Here is a 15,003-nt window from a genome sequence, read left to right on the forward strand (position 1 = left end):
AAAGAAGAAAACGGAGAAGGCGTCAAGTATAACAGAAAACTATTTGGAACATAAACATGAGTTTATATTTGGAAAAAAAAAGAGAAAGGAGAGGAGGAATTAGATATTAAAAAAATAGCACTGAATGATAAAGCGCTAGCAGTCCCTCTACCACTACGCAACTGCAACAAACACACGCACGTACACACGGAGGCTCAACAACACCGAACTCCCATTGACCGTGATGTGCACCTCAGTTTGCTGGTCTAGAGATACTGAATGCCTGAAGCACACCAAGGATAACTGAAGACGTCTGCATGGCTTTCATGGGAATCCTCCAACTGGAAAAAAAAAAAGCAGTTTCTCCCTGTGTCCGCGTTGGCACATCCCTGAGTCACGTTCTCGCTCCTCTCCTTCAAAGTCAAGATTCCTAAACATGAAAACTGGGGAGGGGGAAGAATGAAAAAAAAAAAAGGGAGAGCATCATCAGTGGATGATGGGGTTTGAGCCCCGTTCGTGGGACCACCGCGGCAGAGAGGAGCTGGCTGGCGTGCCACCGTCCTCGCCGCTGCTCGTTTGCTCAGCATTGCCGGCCGAAGCACGGGAAAACCGTACGCGCGCGTCTCGTCACGCTCGCATGCGGTCCTTTACCTTTTTCCTCCCCAAATTCAGACTGTTTCTGTGTTCATAGGGAGAGTCTTCCACACGGTCGTTTTCGACATTTCATCCCAGATATTAATCTCGGAAGGATCGGTCCTGCAATAAATATTTTACATCGCAATCCGTGATTACGGGAACTGCTGCCGCCAAGTGCGTTAGCACCAGCAAGAGGACCAGGGGGGCCCGGGGAACCAAAGCTCAGCGTAAGCACCGGAGGTTTTGCTGGATGAGGAGTTGCGGGAGGCAAGCCTGTAGAACAACAGCTCCAGGCAAAGGCTCTTGCTGGCGTTTAGCCCTGGAGCGGGCTCCTAAGCCACTGCTGCTACAGGTCGTGCCTACACCACCTCTTTCTTAAATATGAGGATCTCCTGCTACCCTAAAGTCACTGATGATGCAAGTTTTGGGGGTTAAATGGGAGTTGTGCAGCCGCTCTGCGCAGGGGCAGAGCCCCGCCATCGCCTCCGGCAGCCCTGCCCAGAAATTTGATTTTCCCGCCGAGCGGACCGCTTTACCGAGGGACGCTCGATAAAGACGGTGCCAAACACCTTCAAACGAATCTTGCCGGGGGTCCTGGCGCTTGGTGGCACTTTACCTGTCGCTGCTTTGCTGTGGGATATCCAAGTCGCTGGTCTTCCCCACTTTCAGTTGAACCCAATTTGCAGCAGCAGCTTCCATCACCTTCTGGGACTCCTGACGGAAAAGGGACAAATCAAGTTCTCGGTCTTTAATCAAAGCGGAGATAAACTCAGCACCCAGTAAAGACGTTGCACGCTGTCCTCTCCTCCTGACCTGCGGCAGCTTTAGCTATCAGTGCAGCAGGGTATAATAATAATAATAATAATCTTTATTATAGGACTCATTTTTAAAATTATACCTCTAGTCAAGTGTTAAGCTCACTGCTAATTTAGGACAAAAGGTTACGATGTGTGATCCAGGCTATTAGGATCCGTTTCTGTTTAGTTCTGATCTTGCCCCGACATTTAAAGACGAGCTGTGGCAGAAAGAGGCAATCTCACAGCCCGAGGGAGACGCCCGGCCCCGAGCACCCAGCAAGCTTCACCTCTTCTTCTTTGGCTTCATTTTTGGCATCGTCCAACTTCTTCTGCTTGCTTTCTGGCATAAGGTCATCCAGAAAGCTGAGCTCTCGCTTCGAGAAGCAGAAATCCATCACTTTCCGGACAAAAACGAGAGCCAAAACCTTCACGAATAAGAGGGAAGGTGCAGCGAGGTCAGAGATGATGCCACAGCTCGCTCCGACGCTACAAACACCCCGACGCCGAGCAGCACCGGCTCTTACCATCATGGGGAAGATGATGGCGGCACGCGACACCTTGATGGCCCAGAGCAGGACGAGGCAGATCAGCTGGATCATGGTGAAGAAATGCACCTTTCGCAAGGGGACGTGCCGCAGGTAGATGAAATCCAGCTGGTGTTTCGCCGGCATCCCAAACAGCTTCAAGCGATCGAAGAACTGTAAAATAACAGTGAGAAGTTTCTGGCCCCGGGGAGACGCGGAGGGAGTGTTCAGGATCTCACTTGCAATGAGAAATCCTGGATCCCACCGCGTTCCTCTGCGAGCAGCACCCAATTTTCCCTCCGCTCCATCTATAAACCGGCTTGCCCGCGAGAGCTGCCCACCGAACTGCAATTATTCCCCGTTATTCTGTTCTCAGCGTTTCTCAGCACGCTGAATCCCCCAGCAAGGATTTCCACCAGCCACAGAAATCGCCTTCCCTTCGCGCTGAATTCCCCCATTTTCCCGTAACCTGCCCTGAACTTGCCCGGTCCTCCCGGCCCTATACACCTCCTGTGCCTCCTCCAATCTTTTTCTTACACAAAATATTTTGATCGCTTGCTTTCGGAGAGGGATTTTTCCCCCATGCCACTGCTTTTTTTACCTGCTTCTATAGAGATGAAATACCAGGGACCCAACACGCTGTAAAAGAGGCCGTACCTGAATTCCTCTGAGCGACGACACACCCATGTAGAGAAAGACGCCATAAAGCACAGGCATTGGTATAAACTCCAAAAATAAATACAGAAGTTAGTGCATTCTTGTTTTCAAATTGCATTTTCAGTATTACCGCTCTCTTCTACAGTCCCTGCCTAAAATTGCCTAAAGCCTTCCAGCTTCCACAGGGTTAGAGAGGTGTCGCATTTTAACCATCAGAGATTTTGTGCGTGCGAATGATTTAATGCTCTGCTTTAGGCTGAGCTTTTGAGTTACACTTCATCAGAATAATCCTGTTTTCCAGAAAGGTTGGAGGAAAATAGGTGATTTCGCCCATGCTACCATATGCCGCGTTCTGCGACGGTAGAAAAACATTTGTACGTGTTCTTGTGGCAACACGCAAGGAAGCCCACGGGGACGATTTCAGCGCGTTTAGCTACTGGGAACGGCTGTTCCGAGGCATCTGGGGGAACAAATTGCAACCGGTAACGTGCTGCCTGGTTGAAAGAGCAGAGGTACTGCTCTAAATACGCTTCATCGTAACCCATAAACACGGGTGGGCCTGAAAGACATCTGAAAATCCAAGCAGTTGGCTTGCTCGCTTGGCTCGAGCGTGCCAAACTGGGGTCTGAAGGGCTGGAAAGTGCAACCGAGGGTGGTTCCCACCACGGATCGAGCCCCAAGGTTTGGGATCACCTCCTCCTCTGCTCCACAGCTACTCAGGCCTGGAGAAAGGGGACTAGTTTTGCATAACCTCCAAAAAGCTCGCGGTTGTTGGGTGGTTTCCATTTTCCTCTTACCTTTAACACCGAAGTGAAGAAGAATGAGCAGCCCATGAGCACAAAGATCATCAAGCCAGTGACTCTCTGCTCTCGTATCCCCAGAAACTTGGGCTGTTCTCCTGGAGCTGAGCAGCCAGACTCTACTTTGAGGCTATTCACGTGGGTGATGGACAGGACGGTCGCAGCCACAAACCACGGCAGCCCCATCACGGAGCACACCCCCAGCATCACGGCCACCATGAAGAGGTCCAGGTGGTACCCGCATCCTTTCTGCGCGGAGCGAAACAAGAAACAGAGCATCTCACGGGACAAGAGCAAGGACAACGTCGCAAGTCAGACCCAAACAACCCTGTAGGAGCTCAAGTCGACGTCTTGAAAATTGAAAACACGAACTGGAAACAAATAAGGATGTATCCAGTCTTTGCGCAAGCACCTTGCATGACAATCCGGCAGCAGTTCAGACAAAGTGGATTTGGGGAGTTTGTATCTACTTCTCAACCAAAAAACCACCTTACTATTTTTCATTCATAAAGACATTTCTACCACTTGCGAGTAAGATATGACTCTCAGTTATCCCTGGCAGCACATCAAAATGATTCGTTCCCCAGCTGCTGCTGACATTTTAAAACAAAAGCGTGCTTCTACAACGCTCTAAGCTTAATATGCTCCTCCGAAAGATTGCTCATCTGAACTCCCCTGTTGTCGTTTGCTCCCTGTGTCATCATTAAGCCAGGAGACCATCTTGCCACGCTGCCTGACGTTGTTCCAAACCAATGCCTTCACAAGGCATTTGGAATTGGAGCTTCTCCCCGTACCTGCAGCCCAGAGCGGGTTGCGGATGGGGTTGTCTCCTGCAGCCCCTTACCTTCAGCCTGTGCTCCTTCCTGTTCACGATAAGAGCCGTGATCTGCTGGTCCATGAATATCAAGATGGTGCAAAGCAGAGCTGGGATGAGCGCAGCCACCACCGTCCACCAAGGGTTGGGTCCTATGGGGTTGATGAACCACCCGCGGTCGTCTCTGGTAGGCTGCAACAAAGCACACACATCAGCCTCATCTCCCAGCCCAGCTACTTCACCGGCTTGGATTTTCCCCTCCATCCCCGTGTCACAGCATCTCCCAGCCCTGGTTTCACGTCACCCCGGGGCTCAGCAGTGCCAGCATCCTCTTTGCAAGCACCTGTAGCTATTTCTCCTGCAGGTACCTAGTTTTGGGGCTGTCTTCTCATTTCCAGGAGGAAACGATGCACTTGGAGGTGGAGGAGATGGTCACACCACCAGCATCTCCTCCAGACTCAGCCCTGTCCTGCCTCGGTGAAACCCGCTCCGTGCCACAACACCCCCCCTACCTTGAACGTATGGGGGATGTGGAGCTTCGGTGACGGGATCCCAGTCATGAAGTCAATGAGCACCATGATGACGATGGTGAGGAAAACAGCAAAGTCACTTATTGTGGACCGCACCTGGGGCAAGAAACCAGAGCTGAAAGGGGCATCGCAAAGGGGGCCGCAACATGAGATGGAAAAATGAGAGACATCAACAACATTAAGGCTGGTTAACAAAATCCCACCACTCTGAGGACATGCAGCCAAATCCCTTGGTTAGCTACTGTTGCTGTGCTTGTCTCTGTGAGAGCTGGTGTCAGACAATAAAAAAAAAAAGAGTTTAATTAGGTGGAAGAGGGTTGTTTGAATTCAAACCTTAAGTAAAAAAAATATTAAAAAATAAGGAAGCAGATGGCTGCCACTGCAGCCACGCTCACAGCTAAAATGGGAATAAGGCGCACTGAGGCATCGTATGTTCCTCAAAAGGAAGAAAAAGTGTCTTTTCCTATGGCAGCTCCTCATTTGAACCAACTTTCCCCTTGAGCATAATGCACAGAAGGTAAAAAAAAAAAAAAAAAAAGGCAAATAAACCCCCACAACTTTGGAAGACCTCATTTCCCACTGCCTGAGCAAAATATCGCTCGGGGGCAGGTCGCGAGGCAGGTGGGAAACGCCACGGTCGTTTAGCACTCATGGAAACGAGGGAGGGACATCCAAGCTGCTGGAGAGTTTGGCCTTCAAGGTCAATGTTTCCCAGCTTGACCAAGCGGTGGCAAATACTGCTTAGCGCTCCGGGAAAGCCATTTTGGGAAATGAGTGTGGAGACTGCTGCCGGCCACCATCTTCTACCTACTCTGGTTGGGAAGTAACGGCTGCTTTTAAACTTCTTCAAGAAGCTCGACAGGACAAAGGTGGAGAAGAAGAGGATGCAGCACCAGAAGAGGACATTAGGCGCGTAGGGGCCGTTGCGTCCACAGGCAGGTCCGTGAAACTCTCCATGCAAATACCGACATTCCTGGAGAAACAGAGCGTCAGGACACAAAGGTAGTGCACGTGCGGCAAGGAAACCTGGGATAACTCGGGGCTTTTGAGGATCTTGGTCCAAGATCCATGACCTTGTAACTGCTGCTGCTGCTGCTGCTGCTGACGGAGATTTATATTGAATGAGCAGCAGCTGAACAAGTGACACATCGAACCGCACAGAGGAGAGCGGAGAGGCGAGATGTGATGGGACACCATATCACAGACCCATGGCACATCCTCCGCTCGAATGGCAGGCAACCGTGGCTGAAGAAGACGCCAAGAGGGGAAGGAAACACTGGAAGTTCTTGGGGATAGAGAAAGAGGGAGCAGGGAAGGAGGGCTAAGACAGCCGCGGAAGGAAAGGAGAAGAGACGAATCGTCCCTTCCCAGCGAAGGGCTCCCAGGACACGGCCAAGAGGGGATGAAGATGTCCTGAAGAGCCTCCCATCCTATGCCTGGGCTTTGCTTCCAGCAACAGCAGCCCGAGAGGCTGCTCAGACGTGCAAATTTATGCATGGACCTACAGACAGTGCTGAGTAAGCAAGCAAGGACTGGAGTTCTTAGGAACCAAGTAAGGAAGCTAAGGACTACCTTCAAGCAGGAACTTAAGTCCTCCAACTTCTACAAGAATCAAACCACCCACTTAACCTTGCTCCTGGTCAGAAAAATTGTCCTGCGACAGGGTCAAGGAGGACAGTTATTACCCACGATGTTGGGGGGACAAGGTGGACTCTCCTTCCCAGGACCAAGCGGGTTAAAACCACACGTTAGATTTAAAGAATGCCTTTGCAGAGCAGCACTAGCACAGTCTGAAGCCCCTCATCACCCGAAGGGCTCTGACTTTTGCAAAATGTGAACGCCCCTGGACCCCACGGCCGCGGAAGTAGTGGCTTGGGGCACTTACAGTCACCGTGAGGTTTTCCCAGGCGATGCCAGACACGTTGATCTCGTTGCTCTCCCAGAAACGCAGGGTTGCGTTGCTGGGATGGCTTGGTGCCTCACACTTACAGCTGGGAGGAGAAAAGCCAAGACGAGGGTGAGGGAAAGGCAATGGAGGTGCAGCCCTGAGCTCCTGCCAAGGGGCAGCAGCCTTTTAGGAGGAAAAGAAAAACTCACTAGTAGACGGTGAGGAAGTCGAGTTTGCTGTGCATGTGCACAGGGTAGGTCTCTCGCAGGTGACTCAGCTTCTCCAGAGCCTCGTAGATGAAGATGATGCAGATGAGGGAGGCGAAGGCTTCTTCGGTGAAGCGGGTGATGTAGCACACCAAACAGCTGGCGTCGGTGGCCACCAGCACTATGCAGAAGGCGGCAGTCCACAGCCCGATGCAGGCCCGCAGAGAGAGATAGGAGAGCGCGTACTCCCTGGGAAACCAAAATCAAACAAAGGCTGGAAAGGCCAGGAAGAGGCGCCGAGCCGTGCCTTCCTTCGGGGAAAATCACGAGCAATTTAGGAGCACGTCAAGGCTGCAGATGGTAAATGCACTTTCCATGTCCTACTACAGACAGCCTTGGGGCTGCGGTGCAGGGTGCGGACCTGCAGGAGGAGAGGCCAATTATTTCATGATTGTTATTTAACAATTAGCTTGTGTTAAGGCCTTGGAGGCTAATTGAGGTCAGGGCCCTTTGTGGAAGGTGGTGTCCTCCCACATCACCCCCATGCCCTAACACCAAAACCCCGGCTGATTTTGCACCCAGTCACCTGCTACCAGCAAGCTGGGGCTGAAGAATAAATTGAATTGCAATCAGGGTGTCTCATCTCACATCAAAGTCATCACAACACAAGGATCCCCATCCTTATGGCTTCTCCTCTTCCTGCTTCATTTTAACCCTAAAAACCCCAAACAACCTCATCCATCCTTCAGAGACCAAGGGCTCTTGCACCATCACATACTAAAGCAGCAGCGTGCAACGTCTGCGACACAGAAAACAACTGAAATCTAACAACTCTCACTGAGAAAAAGACGAGAAAAACATCTTTTCTCCACCACTGCCTCCTGAAGGCTCTCGCGGCACTCGGCCGCGGCAGCCGGCCTTACTTGCAGAATTTGTAGAGGATCTTTTCGAACACGAGGACGGGTCCAGTGCTGCCGAGGATGGTGAGAGGTTGGCCAGCAAAGAGGGAATACACCACGCCGGTCATGGATGCGCCCAGCAGTGACTCCATGGCACTCTGTCCAGGGAAGAGGCAGCGGCGAGGAAATAAATCAATGGGAAAAAGAAGAAAAAACCCAAAGCAAATTCACTGCAGCGAAGATTTTGCATGAGTTTTGCGCTCCCCCACGCCACCCAAGAGAGCTGCTCACGATGTGGCCGTCGGTCGCCTCCCCCAGCAGTCCCCCGAAGGTGATGACAGGGGACATGCAGGCACAGAAGAGGAAGAGGAAGGACGCCAGACACTGCAGGCTCAGACCATCCCGAAAGTCGCTCCAGAACCACGGGGCTTTGCGCTTCACGTCCAGGATCAAACCTCCAAAGAGCCTGGAGGAAGGAAAAACAAATAGACTGTTTCCCTGCAAGACCACACAGAGGGGGTTTTGCTGCAGAAGGACAAGCCCAAGCAGACAGTAACCTTCATTGCTAACCAGCAGCAGTCTCCTTCGGCCGTTTTATACCCGGCAGAAACCAAGCAAGCACAAAAAACCCCTCCAACAAAAAGAAAAAGGACCAAACCTGAAAGCCCATCCCCTCTTACTGCAACTGTCCCTTGCTTGGAGAAGCAGCAGAGCTCTCCCTGGAGGTATTTACACAGCTGCTTCCACCCCAAATCAAGAAAATCTGTCTGCAGTGGTGCTGTGGCTGAGCCCAGCTGCCCAGATCTCACCTGCCCAGCCCAGGGGACCGAGCTGGTAATGTGAAGCCCCTTCACTGAACCAACTAACCCCAGAAAACTGCTACAAGGGAAGGTGCACGCTCCGATTCTAGAGGCAAAGAGAAAAAAAAAAAACAAACAACAAACCCCACAAACTATTAAAGCTCACACCTTCCCGTGCGCTCCAGTTCAGGACCACTGTGTTTCTCTGGCTTGCTGTGAGAAGCACTGTCATCGAGAGCTCCTGGCATCTTCCTTTTTCCCTGTTAAAAAGGAAATAAGCCAAAGCTATGGATTCGTAACCACTGGCTTGTTGGGCTTCTGGTCTGGGTATGTGACTGCGTCAAACTGGGACCTGGTGAATCTGGGTCCCAGAACAGCATCCCCGGCCGGCCGGCCGCCGGCCTGCCCGTCCCCCTCGCGCCTCCCTCCGCCGCAGCACCCACCTGCGAAGGGACGTTTTTCGGGGGCTCGATTCGGATCGATGGATCCCATTCTCCTGGCGGCAAGACCGTGACCTGATCCAGAAACTCGTCGATGCCGGCCACGAGGTCAGCCCGGTTCTCGGCTTTATAGGCAACGTCACGGAAAACCTGCCGACAGGAGACAACCTGCTCAGAGGACAACCCATCTCCGATGTCCTAAGCACTACAGTAAGCTCCTGGCTAAATGCAAGATCATTTTCCCCAAATTTCCTGCTTGTAATGGCAGGAAATATTCCCCCAAATGGAAAAATCTGTCCATCACGGTACTTGTAATCATCTCCTCCACGAGGTCCCCATCCCTCATGGCACACCATACCCTTTTGCTCAAAGCGGGGAAGTTTCACTGGCCCTGGCAACGCCACCACTGGGGACAGGGTGCTGGGGACCCCGGGGAGGTGCAGGATGCACACCGGGTGGGATTTCAACCTCCAAGAGGTGGGGTGATACAAATCCGTGCGTTTGCTTCGGCGTGTGAACGAGGGGTGGGCTATCTGGAGAGGTGCGGGCAGTTGGGAAGCAAATCCTCTTCCTCACTACTGCAGAGAGGTGAAGAAAACCAAAAATGACCCGGAATTCTCTCTTCTCGCACCTCATCCGTCATGATAGTAGCCATGGACCTGCCGATCTCATGGTACTGATGGGCTTTGCCTTCTGGTCCAAGCAAAACAAACAGGAACCTGGGCAAGAAAAACACAATGAGCGAGAAGAACGTGTCCTTGCTCAAAGGACACCCAAGGAAATCCCTGGGAGCCCCCAGCCCCGAGCGCAGCTCCAGAGGGGACACGTAGGCTCACCGACTCCGCCAGGAATTTGAAATTCACCAAAACCGATGGCAAATTTAATTTTTGGGCCAATTTTCATTAAAATTGGCCAAGGGGTTTGAAAGACACAGCAGGGAAGGGATGCGAGTGGGAGAAATGTCCTCGCTCCCCCTGCCCTTGTTCCCTTGGGACGCCAAACTGATGCATGCACCTTGATGTTCTTTTGTTGGGTGGGGGTTTTTTGAAATAAAATCTTTGTGCTTCTCCTTCAGACCTTGTTGGGATGGGAACTTCCGTCATGCCCGAGAGGAGGACAGCCGGGGTCAGGCGGACAAATGCCACGATGGGCTGGCGAAGGAAATCCAGCTCTCCTACGAGCACGTTGGATGCTTCAGCCCCGGTGGGAATTTTCTTCATGAAATGCAGCTGCGCCTAGGCACAACAAGCGATTTTCAGGCAAATACCCCAAAAGCAAAGCCCTCAGCACTCTGCAGCCAAATTTGCAAGACCAAATCTGGCCCTAAAGGCATAAGATAGCTACGAGCGTCTCACCTTGCTTAAGTCCATCGCATTGCTCTCATGGTTCACCCCATTTTTAGCTTCTGCAGTGGTAGGACAAGGATGCGGGGTGAGTGTTTGGGCTGGTAGGAAAAAGAAAGACACTCAGAAAGACGGACAAGGAGCAATTGGGATGCTTCTCCTCTGCCAGGACAAGTCGAATGGGACCAGAGCCCTGCAGGAACCCTCACCTGGCTTGTCAAGGAGGTGCAGGTCTGACTGCTTCTTGCTCACATCAGCAAACGAGCGGACGATGGGAAGAAGGTTGTTTCTTTTCTTCTCATTCTGATGGTGATGCTTCTTCAGTAGGACTTCTCGAACTTTTGCCCACACGTGCTCGTCAAACTCCGTGGACTGGTCTTGCGGGCCCAGGATCATATCTGGGGATGGCAAAGGGAAACGAAGCCGTCAGAGCAGAAACCCCCCCAGGTCCCAAGCCCCGAAGCCCCCGGGGGAAGGCTGTGCCACGCAGGATCCCCTGACACAGGCCCAGCCTTGCTTAGCAAGACATTTTAATACAGTTCAGCCTTTGCAGCGAAAGCAAGAAGTTTCTTTTGCTAAAAAACACGAGCAAAGTGCTTATTCATCACTCTGCTAAGATAATTATTTCCCATTCGAAATAATGCAATTTTCTTGCCCCGTCTGGCCTTTCTGTCTGACTCTACACATTCAAAAAAAAAAATGGAAAAAACACACCAGAAAAAGCTGGTGTGACTGTTGCACGCCCAGCCTGCATCCAAAACCAACTTAAAAACACAGCGGGGTTTCTGGAAAAGGACGCGCCGTTGGGGCAGGGTTTGATTCGGGAGCGGAGGGCACCGCGGCAAACCGAGCTCGGCCGTTCCCGCAGAGACGCGGCGCCCGCGGTACCTGCAATCTCTTCGATGCTGTTGGCACAAATGTCCAGCAGCACCGTCCCGTTGATGATGCAACTCCTCAGCTCAGAGAGGCTGTGCAAGGACAGCGTGGCCACGTAGGGCTTGCTCCAGCGCTCGCCGCCGTCTTCCACGTCCTCCTCAAACTTCAGCCACCTGCGGACATCAGGCGCGATCAGCCCCATTGCGAGGAAACGGCCTCAGCTCCGCAACCCCTTTAACAGAGCTACAGGGCGGCGAGAGAAGGCTCCTCGCATCGGCACCTGCAAAAGCTTTGCCAAAGTCCCGGAGAGCGGAAAGCAGAGCCCGCGGGCGCTGCCGGCAAGGGGACTCCTCTCCCACCGCGGCCGGCAGCGGGGATTTACCTTGCCGTTTCCTTCCACTCGGCATCTTCACCCTCTTTCACGCAGATCTCATCCAGCTCGGTGAACAAGTCATGGGGAACGTGCTGCTCGTCCTCCTCGGTCCCGAGGATGAACTGCACTCGCTGGGACGGAGTGTCTGGGGGCAGAAGGCAAAGCCCCGTCCCGTTACCGTGCCCGAATACGGCCCGTCACGCTCACAGGCAAAGCGGGCATCGATCGGCATCATAAACATCGGGCTGGCCCCTCTGCCCTGGCTCTGTCCAGGCTTGCACAGAGCCCCAGAGAAGGAGAAGCATCTAATCCACCTCTGCATAAGGATGGGCATCTTCCCTTCCCCACAGTTCCATTTTTAAAGCCAGGATCCCTCTGAGGAAGGCGAGCCTAAATCCTTTATGCATTTAACTGTCTTAAAAAAAAATAAAAAAAAAAAAAAAAAGAGAAGAAAGAGGAAAGTTTGGGAAAAGAGAGAGGGTCCTGCTAAATGATGCCGCTTTCCCTCGGAGGAACAGCAAGCCACTCAAACAGGCACGGGGACCTGCTTGCAGAAGACCCCAGCACCCACGTAGCCCCGAGGAGTTCAGTGAACGCTGCGGCGGGACTTACAGTGGTAGCCCTGCTCCGTCGGGGCAGAGTCCTTCTCCCGTTCCCGATGCTTCTGGCTGTGGGGACGGTGATGCCGCTGGCTTTGCCTCACCAGCGGCATCCGCACGCCCACGTACAGGGTCCGGTGGCCTGCAAAAAAGCGGCGTTTGCATCGTTCTCGATACCGCGGAGACGCTTGACGCAGATGCTGCAATTAAATCAGTGCAGCCACCCCAGGAGGAAACACCAACTTCTCTTAATTTTCTTTTAACTGGATCCCTGAACGTCACAGACCTGTCCTTTTTTCCCAAGCCTATTTTACTCAAACTTTGCAACGAGAGAGCAACAACAAGTGATGGTTCCCGATCATCTAAAATGCCAAGCAAGGGACGTCGCAGGGACTTTGTGCGACAGGAAAAGGCGCTGGGCTGGCGGCTCCTCTACCGGGATCTCAGCAGAGACTCACCTTCCAACTCCTCCTTCTCATAGTGAATATTGACGACGTTGCTCGTTCTTCCTTGGTCAATCACTGCCTCTTCGTCATCTCCCTGTTTAGAAAGGAGAAGGGAAAAGTTGCGCAGAGCTCCCTTACGTCCTCCCGGCCATCGTCCACCCCCGCGTCCACCCAAATCCACGAGCATCACGCCTCCGCGTGCCTCCTCCTCCAGGCACAGCCCTAAAAGCACGGACTTGGAGGAGGTTTCTCTTCCCATAACCCAATAAAACAGCCCGTAGCATCGTTCAAACACAAAAAAAAACCCCAAAAACCCCTCTGAGATTCGCACCCAGTTGCTCGATTTCTGAAACCGAAGTTTGAAGAAGAGCAAAACACCAAGAAAACTTGGGGACCTGGCAGGGCTGTTGGACGAAATTCAAGAAGCAAGAGCTACACCGGGCACTGGGAAACAGCCCAAAAGAACCAAACCCATAATTTAAAATAAAACTTCAAACGCTGCGCTGGCATATGCTGCCCGTCGTACTAATGATGATGCATTAATCACAAAGACTTAATTAAAAAAAAAAAAACACAAACCCAAAGCCAGAGAATAAATAACTTGTTATGATTTAACCTGCAAACACTAACGTGAAATCTGCTTTTTATCCCCCAAATTCCTGCTTCGAGTGAACAGCATCACCTGCCACCGCGCAGCAGCGATGCTCGGGAAAGGCACCGGTTAATTTAACGAACAAGAGGAAGAAACGCTCCTGTCTGGAAACGAGTTTGCTGGTCCCCGAGTATTAATTTCAGAGCCGACCTGTTGCTAACTCCCCGCCAGCTCCCGGGACTCGCCCACGTAACCCGGCAGCCGGATTATCACGCGCCCGTGGCTTTCCTGTCCTCTCTCCGATGACGGCCTCCGCCACCCTCCGTCCCCTCTTAGCAAAAATGCATCCTGCTCCCCTTTGGTTTTGCCAAAAAAAAAAAAAAATCCCCCAAAAAACCAACCCCAAGAAACTCCAAACCCCAAGCCGGGAAAAGGTATGGGATGAAAGGGCTTAATAAAATCGCTTTAAATTGCAATTTAAAAAAAAAAAATTACTGTTTAAAGAAAAAAATCGCGGTTTCAAAAAAAAATCGCAGTTTTAAAAAAAAAAAATCGCGATTTAAACGAAATCACAAGCTCGAGCACATTAGGTGGGTGTTGGAGTGGGAATACACGGGGCGGTTTGGGAGTCAAACACCCCGCGGGTGACACGGGGAAAGTCTCCGTCTCTCTTAGAAACCGTTTTGCCCCCGTACTCCGACCAACGACGCTGAACCTGCCGCCGGGAGCCCTCCCCGGCACAAAGCATCTCCCCCCTCCGCATCCCTCTGCGCTCCGGGGAAATGCCGACGGGATTTCGGGGAGAGGTTTCCAACCGTTTGGGGCGGGGTGGGGGGGCATCGGGGACGTTGGGCCCCTCGGCAGAGCCCCTACCTGTAACTCTTCCAGCAGCGTCATTTTGTAACCCTCGTCCTGGCTCATCCTGACGTCGGTCAGCGGTTTTGGGGTTTTGGGGATCAATCAAGGGGGGTTAGACCCCCCCCAGGACACCGCAGTAACCCTCACCGAGAGGAGCTCAGTGTCGCCCGCTGTGTACCAACTCCAGGTACACAAAAAGTGACCGTTTCTTGGAATCGGAATCTTGGGCATGGGCGGTTATTTAAAGCCACGCAACCCCAAAACTCATCCTGCTTGGAAAACTTAGTGGATGGGGAGAAACCAGCTCTGTTTTGAACCAAACCTACCCGGAGGAGAGAAATGGGGTGTAAACGCCGGGGCGAAAGGCATAAGCGGCGTTTTGGTGTGTTTCACAGCACAAGCTGCCAACATACGACTGAGGCGCAAACCCTTGGGAAAATACCCGTTACGGGGCGGCTCAGATCCCCCGCTGCTTTTATATTATTAAGTTTTAAAGCTTCAGGAGCAAACGTGGGAGGAAACGGGACAAGTGGGGACCTCCGGGTCCGTGGCGAGATGCTCCGAGCATCTCATCGCCCTTCCCCGGCCACCACAGCATCCCCGAAATCGCAGCGAGCCTCGCACGGAGATGCCACCAAAGAATTTAAACCAGAGCAATGAAAGTGCGTGGTGACAGGCAAACAAAAGCCAAAGTTTCAGCAAATGAGGGGGGGTGGGGGGTGGCATTTTACTCCCCCTGAACTGCGAAGGCATCCAGCAAAGATAAAAAATGTACAACTCTAATTAATCTTTGAGTCTGCCGCTTCTTCCTCCTCACGGGGAGGACTCCTCTCATCGTTCCCCTGCTCCTACATGGAGCCTCTCCCACGGGCTACAGTCCTTCACGAACTGCTCCAGCGTGGTCTCTCCCACGGGGTGCAGACCTTCAGGAGCAAACTGCTCCAGC

General features: G+C 52.3%; 1 protein-coding gene across 1 annotated transcript; it reads right to left on the minus strand.

Moving 5' to 3' along the window:
- Positions 1-647: 647 nt before the first annotated feature.
- LOC129200920 (electroneutral sodium bicarbonate exchanger 1-like) lies at positions 648-14,120 on the minus strand. The gene is made up of 24 exons (XM_054812171.1): positions 14,073-14,120; positions 12,620-12,701; positions 12,213-12,303; positions 11,572-11,748; positions 11,202-11,362; positions 10,523-10,711; positions 10,326-10,414; positions 10,048-10,205; positions 9,602-9,689; positions 8,974-9,120; positions 8,699-8,790; positions 8,022-8,196; positions 7,755-7,888; positions 6,835-7,080; positions 6,623-6,728; positions 5,549-5,710; positions 4,720-4,833; positions 4,238-4,399; positions 3,391-3,642; positions 2,594-2,662; positions 1,937-2,110; positions 1,700-1,837; positions 1,232-1,329; positions 648-744 (listed from the first exon to the last, which is right to left on the minus strand). Exons 1-24 carry the CDS (start codon positions 14,118-14,120, stop codon positions 648-650), a joined length of 3,249 nt encoding a protein of 1,082 aa, XP_054668146.1.
- Between the last annotated feature and the right edge of the window lie 883 nt (positions 14,121-15,003).

The sequence above is a fragment of the Grus americana genome, unplaced genomic scaffold (assembly GCF_028858705.1).
Source record: "Grus americana isolate bGruAme1 unplaced genomic scaffold, bGruAme1.mat scaffold_688, whole genome shotgun sequence".
Classification (NCBI taxonomy): domain Eukaryota; kingdom Metazoa; phylum Chordata; class Aves; order Gruiformes; family Gruidae; genus Grus; species Grus americana.

What these genes read in the sequence shown, in the direction of transcription:
- LOC129200920 (XM_054812171.1), bottom strand. Translation starts at nt 14,120, where the DNA reads ATGAGCCAGGACGAGGGTTACAAAATGACGCTGCTGGAAGAGTTACAG. An exon ending in CTACTATCATGACGGATGAG is followed by an intron (nt 9,121 to 9,601) that starts GTGCGAGAAGAG and finishes TCCTGTCGGCAG; the next exon opens with GTTTTCCGTGACGTTGCCTA. An exon ending in GCCGTTACTTCCCAACCAGA is followed by an intron (nt 4,834 to 5,548) that starts GTAGGTAGAAGA and finishes TTCTTGCCCCAG; the next exon opens with GTGCGGTCCACAATAAGTGA.